This window comes from Trichechus manatus, unplaced genomic scaffold (assembly GCF_000243295.1).
Source record: "Trichechus manatus latirostris isolate Lorelei unplaced genomic scaffold, TriManLat1.0 scaffold00108, whole genome shotgun sequence".
NCBI classification, from domain to species: domain Eukaryota; kingdom Metazoa; phylum Chordata; class Mammalia; order Sirenia; family Trichechidae; genus Trichechus; species Trichechus manatus.
In genome coordinates, this window is record NW_004444044.1 from 6,820,883 (window position 1) to 6,829,873 (window position 8,991).

Here is an 8,991-nt window from a genome sequence, read left to right on the forward strand (position 1 = left end):
AAAAAAAATTCCCTCAAAATAAATGATACGGTTTCTGTTTTCCTGAGCTATACACAACTTTTTTCTTTCTTTTTTTAATTTAGTGGTTTCTGTCTTGTAATGATTACCTACAGAATCGACTCAATGGCAACGGGTTTGGTTTTTATTTTTTTTATTACAACGTACATATCCAGATTCTGTATGACTAAAGTTGATCATTACTTTTACCTTTGTGACAGATTATATTTTCCAAAAACGGCCACAGCAATATTTCTTGTCCCATGTGCTCTTCTAGAAACTTGCCACCTTCCATCATGAGACAAAATCTGTTTCCACTCCCGTTGAACCTAAGTGGGACTTTACGGCTACCTCAGCTAATAGACTAGAATGCAGGATATTTAACTCTGCATTACTTCCAAGGTTAGGTCATAAAATACTATATGGTTTCCACTTGGTGCTTGCGCACTCTAGTTTGCTTGCTCTCTTTTGGAATGCTCACCCTTGGAACCTAGACAAAGCTGCGAAGAAGCCCAAACTAGCCCACACAGAGAGGAACTGAAGCCACAGGCCTACAACCGGCATCAGATAGATGCCAAATGTGAGTAAACAAGCTTTCAGATGAGTCCAGGCTCCAGACTTCATGGAGTGGACAGAAGCCGACCCTGTTGTATCCTGCCAGATTCATGACCCATAGAATCTGTAAGCATAGTAAAAGGTTGTTTATGCAACTAAGTTTTGAAGTTAATTATTTTGCATCCATAGTAACTAGAATAACTCTAATCCCTGACTTTCATACTATTATTGTATATTTTATTTCTATTATCATGTATGTTACTTCTGTTGTCCAGTACTATATTTTAACTCCTCAAGACTTTATTATTTTGTTTTTTTCAGTCACTGTTCATATATACGTGTATATGTATCATTTTCTTTGCTTTTCATCCCATTTTGTATCTCAGGCTTGCCATTTAGGGTAAAATTTCTTTCTATCTGAAATACATTCCCCTAGGGACCGCTAGTGGCATAATTGCTCACTATTTATGTGAAAAATCTTAATTTTGCTCTCATTCTGCAAAGATTTTTGCTGAATATAGAATTCTAGCTTGACCTTTATTTTCTTTCAGCACACTGGAGATATTTTTCTACTTATGACTTCCACTATTGCTGTTGAATCTGCTATCAGGCTAAATGTTGTTCCTTTCAAGGAAATCTTTCTCTTTGCTTTGGTTTTATGCAGTTTAATTGTTATGTATCTGGGTATGGATTTTTATTTTTAACTCCTTGATTCTGGATTTGTATCTTTTATCAGTTCCAAGAAATTCTCAAACGTTATTCCTTTACATATTGCCTTTCTTTCATTCTCTTTTCTTCTGTGAAGATTCTTATTAAACATATGGCAGATCTTATTCTGTCTTCCATGTCTCTCACCCTTTTCTGTGCTTTCCATTTGTTTGTATCTTGTCATGCTTTATTCTGTATAATTTCTTCTTACCCTTATTCCAATGCCAAACTACTGTTAAACCCATCCATTGAGTTCTTAATTTGGGTTGTATTTTTCAATCCTAGAATTCTATTTGGTTTTCTTTTTTTACAAACTTCTAGATCACTTTTTATAGTTTCTTATTCCCTGAAAATATTTTTTAGTATGTCTATTATTTCTTTAAACTGTTGGATAGTTTTATGGCCTATGTCTACAATTTTAATTTTTTCAAGTTTTTGTGGGTCTGTTTCTGTTCTCTCCCAACTAAATATGTTAGTCCTATTAGACTCCCCACCTTGTTCAAACCCTGGGCTTTGATTTTTACCTGTCTTGTCCATTCCTTTTTACATATTGCTGTCAATCACATTGCTTCACGCCATCTTCAGGAGTCTTTTTTTTTTTAAGCTTTCTATATTAAGCAATGTATTATATAATGCAAGAATTCACTCTTAACATTTTGACACTTAAGAGGTTGGGGCTCTTTAATATCTTTGTTGTCTATATTTGGACCAACTCATTTGTAAGGCTCTTGATATTAGTGGTGCAAACTGTTAACCTACATGACGGCTAACTGAAAGATTAGAGGTTCAAGCCACCTAGAGGCACCTCAGAAGAAAGGCCTGGTGATCTACTTCCAAAAAATCAGCCATTGAAAACCCTGTGGAACACAGTTTTACTCCGACACACATGGGGTCACCATGAGTTTGCATCGACTCAACAGCAACTGGTTATATATTTTTTGCTGCTTTTGTAATCCTTGCATCAGTTAACACAATGATCGGCACATAAGTACTCAATACATACTTATTAATGCTCAGACTTTATGTCCCAACTCACATCATATCTAAGATTCCTCATTAATTGACACTGCCTCACCATTTAAAAGAATGCCATACTTGATATTGCACATATTGCTACAGAGAACATTTATCTTGACAATCACAGCAGATCTTAAGTGGTTTTCTAACTTTATTATGTGTAACAATTACCTGTGTTGTATACTAAAAAGGCAAATTTCTGGATTCAACCCCCTGAAATTCTAATTTATTAAGTCTGAGAGAAGCTTAAAACTGCAAATTTTTAGGCACCCAGGTAACTCGTATAGTAGGTTTTTTATCTTTAAGAAACACTGATAAAGAATTGGAGAACTCAAGGAGGAGAGTTTAATGCCTATGTTCACATGGCACTATTGTCCACTACAAGGAGCAGTTTTTTAAAGCTTTACATCTTCCATCTCTTAATACTTGAATATCTAATCTGGAAGTGTAAGAAACACTGAGTAGATTAAGTGAATTCATTTGGGCAAGTACTTTGTACCTATGGGCCTCAGCTTTTTTTAATAAAATAGTAGAATGTTGGAGCTAATAGGAACTCAGGAATCCATTCCTACCCCATCATTTTACACATGAGGAAACCAAAGAAGTCAAACATCCAAGTAATTAAAATCAGGAACAGAATATAAGGCATATCTTTTAATCTTCAGTTGATTAAATGAATGATTCCTGAACTGGATGAAAAAATATATATACATATGTGTATATATGTATATAGTTGTTCCATTAACTATATATATGAAGGAGCCCTGGTGGCACAATGGTTGAGCACTCAGTTGCTAACTGAAAGGTTGACAGTTTGAACCCACCAGTAGTTTCATGGGAGAAAAGACCTGCTGATGTCCCTTAAAGATTATAGCATAGGAAACCCTGTGGTGGGGCAGTTCTACTCTATCATGTAGGGTCACTATGAGTCAGAATCGACTCAACAGCACAAAACAGCCTTATATTAATATATATATACACACATCCACCATACGTTTGTCAGTTTGTCATACTGTGGTGGCTTGCGTATTGCTGTGCTACTGAAAGTTATGCCATTGGTATTTCACATACCAGCAGGGTCACCCATGGTGGACAGTTTTCAGCAGAGCTTCCAGACTAAGATTAGGAAGGAAGAAGGACCTGGCGATCTACTTCTGAAATAATTGACGTGTGAAAACCTTACGAATAGAAGCGGAACATTGTCTCATATAGTGCCAGAAGATGATCCCCTCAGGTTGAAAGGCACTCAAAAGATGACTGGGGAAGAGCTTCCTCCTCAAAATTGAGTCCACCTTAATGATGTGGATGGAGTAGAGCTTTCGGGAACTTCATTTGTTGATATGACATGACTCAAAATGAGAAGAAACAACTGCAAACATCTATTAATAATCAGAACGTGGAATGTATGAAGTGGGAATCTAGGAAAATTGGAAATCATCAGAAATGAAATAGAATGCATAAAGATCAATATACTAGACAGTAGTGATCTGAAATGGATTGGTATTGGCCATTTTGAGTCAGACAGTCATGGTCTACTATGCCAGGAATAACGAAGAGAAATGGCGTCACATTCATAGTCAAAAAGAACATCTCAAGATCTGTCCTGAAGTACAACACTGTCAGTGATAGGATAATATCCATATGCCTACAAGGAAAACCACTTAATACAACTATTATTTAAATTTGCACACCAACCACTAATGCTAAAGATAAGGAAATTGAAGATTTTTACCAATTTCTGCAGTCTGAAATTGGTCAAAAATGCATTGATAATTACTGGTGATTGGAATGCAAAAGTTGGAAACAAAAAGAAGGATCTATAGTTGGAAAATATGGCCTTGGTATTAGAAACAAAGCTGGAGATCACATGATAGAATTTTGCAAGACCAACAACTTACTCATCGCAAGTACCTTTTTCAACAACATAAACGGCAACTATGCATGTGGACCTCACCGCATGGAAAGCACAGGAATCAAATCGATTAAATCTGTGGAAAGAGATGATGGAAAAGCTCAATATCATCAGTCACAACAAGGCCAGGGGTGGACTGTGGAACAGACCATCAATCGCTCACGTGCAAGTTCAAGCTGAAGCTGAAGAAAATTAAGTCCAAGAGAACTAAAATACAAACTGTCCCACCTGAATTTTGAGACTGTCTCAAGAATAGACTTGGCACATTGAACATTGTGATCATTAAGGTTATGTGTCAACTGGGCTGGGTCATGGTTCTCAGTGGTTTGGCAGTTACGATGTTTGGCAATCATATGATGATGTGATCACATTCAGGATGAGATTTTATATAATGCAATCACAACCATGATGGGATCTGCTGTGAGTAGCCAGTCAGTTGAAAGTGAGTTTCCTTAGGGGTGGGGCCTGCACGGAGTATATAAGTGGACCTTCTGGCAAGACTCCTGGCCTTTGCTCTGGCTCCTGTTCATCTGACCTGTGGTTCTTGGGATTTGAGCTAGCAGCTTGCTTGTCATCTTCTTGTCGATCTTGGGACTCGTCAATCTTCACAGCCAGTGAGCAAGAGCCCTGCTGTCTGACCTGGCAATCTTGGGTTTGCCAGCCCCTGTGGCTATGTGAATCAGGAGAAGCGTCTATCCTGACCCACAGACTTGGGATGTTTCAACCTCTACAACCAGGTGAGCCATTTCCTTGATATAAATCTTTCTTTCTAGATATATGTATATGCTTTACTGGTTTTGCTTCTCTAGAGAACCCAGCCTAAGACAAACACTAATGACTGAAAGACCAGACAAGTTATGGAATGACATCAAGGACATCATACATGAAGAAAGCCAAAGGTCATTAAAAAGACAAGAAAAAAAGAAAAGACCAAAGTGGATGTCAGAAGAAACTCTTGAAGTTGCTCTTGAATGTAGAGTAACTAAAGTGAATGGAAGAAATGATGAAGTAAAAGAGCCAAACAGAGGATTTCAAAGGGCAGCTCAAGAAGACAAAGTAAAATATTAATAATGACATGTGCAAAGACCAGGAGTTGGAAAACCAAAAGGAAAGAACACACTTAGCATTTCTCAAGCTAAAAGAACTGCAGAAAAAATTCAAGCCTTGAGTTACAATACTGAAGCATTCTATGGGCAAGATATTGAATGACACTGGAAGCATCAAAAGAAGATGGAAGGAAGATACAGTCACTGTACCAAAAAGAGTTGGTCGATGTTCAACCATTTCAGGAGGTAGCATATGATCAAGAACCAATGGTACTGAAGGAAGAAGTTCAAGATGCACTGAGGACACTGGCAAAAAACAACACTCCAAGAATTGATAGAAGACTGACTGAGATGTTTCAACAAACGAATGTGGCGCTCGAGGTGCTCACTTGTCTATGCCAAGAAATTTGGAAGACAGCTGCCTAACCAACCTACTGGTAGAGATCCATATTTGTGCCCATTCCAAAGATAGGTGATCCAACAGAATGCAGAAATTATTGAACAATATCATTAATATCATATGCAAGTAAAATTTTGCTGAAGATAATTCAAAAACGGTTGCAGCAGTACATTGGTAGGGAACTGCCAAAAATTCAAACAAAAGAGGATGTGGAATGAGGGATGTCATTGCTGATGTCAGAAGGATCTTGGCTGAAAGCAGAGAATACCAGAAAGATGTTTACCTGTGTTTTATTGACTATGCAAAGGCATTTGACGTTGTGGATCATAACAAATTATGGATAACATTGTGAAGAATGGGAATTCCAGAACACTTAATTGTGCTCATGTGGAACATGTACATAGACCAAGAGACAGCCGTTTGAACAGAACAAGGGGATACTGCATGGTTTAAAATAAGGAAAGGCATGTGTCAGGATTGTATCCTTTCACCATACTTATTCAATCTGTATGCTGAGCAAGCAAATAATCCAAGAAGCTGGACTATCTGAAGAAAAAGGTGGCATCAGGATTGGAGGAAGACTCATTAACAACGTGATATGCAGATGACACAAACTTGCTGAAAGTGAAGAGGACTTGCACTTATTGATGAAGATCAAAGACTACAGCCCTCGATATGGATTACACCTCAACATAAAGAAAACAAAAATCCTCACAGCTAAACCAATAAGCAACATCATTATAAATGGAGAAAAAATTGAAGTTGTCAAGGATTTAATTTTACTTGGATCCTCAATCAACACCCATGGAAGCAGCAGACAAGAAATCAAACAAGGTATTGCATTGGGCATATCTGCTGCAAAAGACTTCTTTAAAGTGTTGAAAAGCAAAGATGTTATTCTGAAGACTACTCCTGACCCAAGCAAGCCGTGATATTGTCAATCGCCTCCTGCAGGCAAAAGCTGGACAGTGAATAAGGAAGACCGGAGAAGAATTGATGCCTTTGAATTATGGTGTTTGTGAAGAATATTGAATATACCACGGACTGCCAGAAGAACGAACAAGTCTGTCTTGGAAGCAAGGATGGCGAGACTTTGTCTCACATACTTTGGACATACTATCAGGAAGGACTAGTCCCTGGAGAAGGACATTATGCTTGGTAAGGTAGAGGCTCAGGAAAAAAAAGAGGAAGACCCTGGATAAGTGGATTAACACAGTGGCTGTGACAATCGGCTCAAACATAGCAATGATTCTGAGGATGGCACAGGACCAAGCAGTTGTTTCGTTCTATACATAGGATCCCTGTGAGTCATAACTGACTGGACGGCAACTAACAACTATGTGTGTGTGTGTGTGTGTGTGTGTGTGTGTGAATGAAAAATATTCCTGAGATTTTGATTCAGATCTAGTTTGGGGGTGAGCAATCGTATTTTTAAGGAGCTCTAGCATGCTCAAACTGTGCTTTACTTGTGAAATAAGTAGTTATATTATGCAGCCTTTTGCCATCCTTGTAGATTAATGTTTTTACAAAAGAGAGATATGGGTTGATACTGAGCTAGCAAAAAGACAACATCAGGGACATACAAAGAAATCAAATGTTTGCAAAGTTCGTTTTCAATAACAAAAATGTAGCATAGAGTATTTCCACTGGAAAAAGTCTTCACCTATTATATGTTTCTGATTTCTATCTAGAAAATTAGAATTTGCATAGAGGAAGTGTATTTAATTGAAGCCCAGGAAATAAAAACTACATTTATAAAGGACCATAGGTTTTCAACTTATATATGTGCATGAGAATATGTACATCTACCAATTACCATACTCTATGGTTTTCCAGTGAATTTCCATTCTGCTAAAACCATGAAATTATATGATACAGTGTTTAATTCTGGTGTCCAGGTGAGTGACTTGGAAATCAGGATCAGGAGAATACAAGTAATTTTCTTTAAAAGTGAGCTCTTCCTTTTGAAAATATAAATTACCAAGACACATAAAGGTAGCTATTTCATTTCATGCATTATGCGGATTTTTCTTCAGCCTCTCTCTTCTTTCTTCTCTCTTGGGTTTTTGGCCTAGAAATTGTGAATGGGAAAGCTTAATTAACTAAAGAACCAATATCAAGGAGCAAGGTAATTCTTTATTTTCAACATGACTTGATTTTCTTGCTTGTGCCTGGAACATTGGAGATGTTTAACAAATGTTAGTTAACGGAATAATGAATATTCAATTGCTTTTTATTTTTATTTTATCTTGAACCTGTAACTCAGTTGCTAATTTTCTGTAGAAAAAAATTCTTTTCTTCCTGGCCTAGCTTAATATCAGTTACCTATTCTACCGTATTTTGAAGTGACATAAAGCTGCAAATCCTATTTTCTGAAGTTTGGAAAGATAAATAGAGGAAACAGCTTTGATCATTCCGGTTCTATCCCTTGCCTTCTAGTGTTAGAGAGAAAGCTGAATGCTGACATGGGTTAACAACAGATCAAAGAAAATCTCTTTTTAAGAAAATATTTTATTGTAAATGCCTTTCTCCAATTCCCCAGATTTGAACCCTTAGGTACTTAATAGTTTCCATTTCCCAGCACAAGGCAAATTAGAACTAAGAGCTCCAACATTCCCAGGTGTGCCCAAACCTAGCTATGAGTCCAAACTCTTGAAACAATTCTAGGGTTCCCCAAAGTTTTCTTAAAACTTCAACATTGTTTGTCAAGATGGGCTTTAAAATTTTTGTAACTTTTCTTCTAAAGTTCTGTTTCCACTGTCATTTACTCTCCAGTTTACTCGTCTATCATCTTTCTGTTTTTGAAAGAAAAATGTAATTCTGCAGAGATAGTCTGATTATTTGAATTCTCTCTCCATGTGCCCCTTTAATTCCATCTTTTCATATGTCATTTTCTAATCTTTATCTTACAACGAAGGATCTGCAGAGAGGTTGAGTAATTTGTTCCCAATCACAGAGCAAATTGAACCAGTACAATAGAAGCAGCAACCAGTACCACAGAGCAGTAGTAATCTGGCTGTTTCTGAAAGCATTGACACTTTGCATGAACAGCCCATTTTTGGGCTATTCTTTTTTTGTTTGTTTGTTTTTTTATTGTACTTCAGGTGAAGGCTTACAGAACAAATAGTTTCTCATGAAACAGTAGTACACATATTGTTTTATGACATTAACAACTCCACAACATGTCAACCCTCTCCCTTCTTGACTTTTTTTTTTGGTGAAAATATACATAGCCAAAGATACACCATTTCAAAAATTTCTACATGCACAGGTCAGTGACATCGACTACGCTCTTCCAACTATGCTGCTATTCTTACTTTAGATGAAGGCTTACAGAACAAAATAGTTTCTCATTT

The 8,991-nt window shown here is 37.0% G+C and overlaps 1 protein-coding gene across 5 annotated transcripts in view; it reads right to left on the reverse strand.

The window, feature by feature from the left end:
* The window catches only part of STAP1 (signal transducing adaptor family member 1), an 82,635-nt gene that overhangs the window by 26,742 nt on the left and 46,902 nt on the right, over positions 1-8,991 (reverse strand). For 4 of the 5 annotated variants that reach the window (XM_023737804.1, XM_023737803.1, XM_023737802.1 and 1 more), the window contains one exon: positions 6,798-7,706. The exons of the other annotated variant lie outside the window; for it this stretch is intronic. In XM_023737804.1, the coding sequence (XP_023593572.1) occupies positions 7,645-7,706 (62 nt within the window). In that variant the 3' untranslated portion in view covers positions 6,798-7,644. Of the gene's footprint in view, positions 1-6,797; positions 7,707-8,991 lie in introns of those variants that run through there. 5 annotated transcript variants of the gene reach the window in all.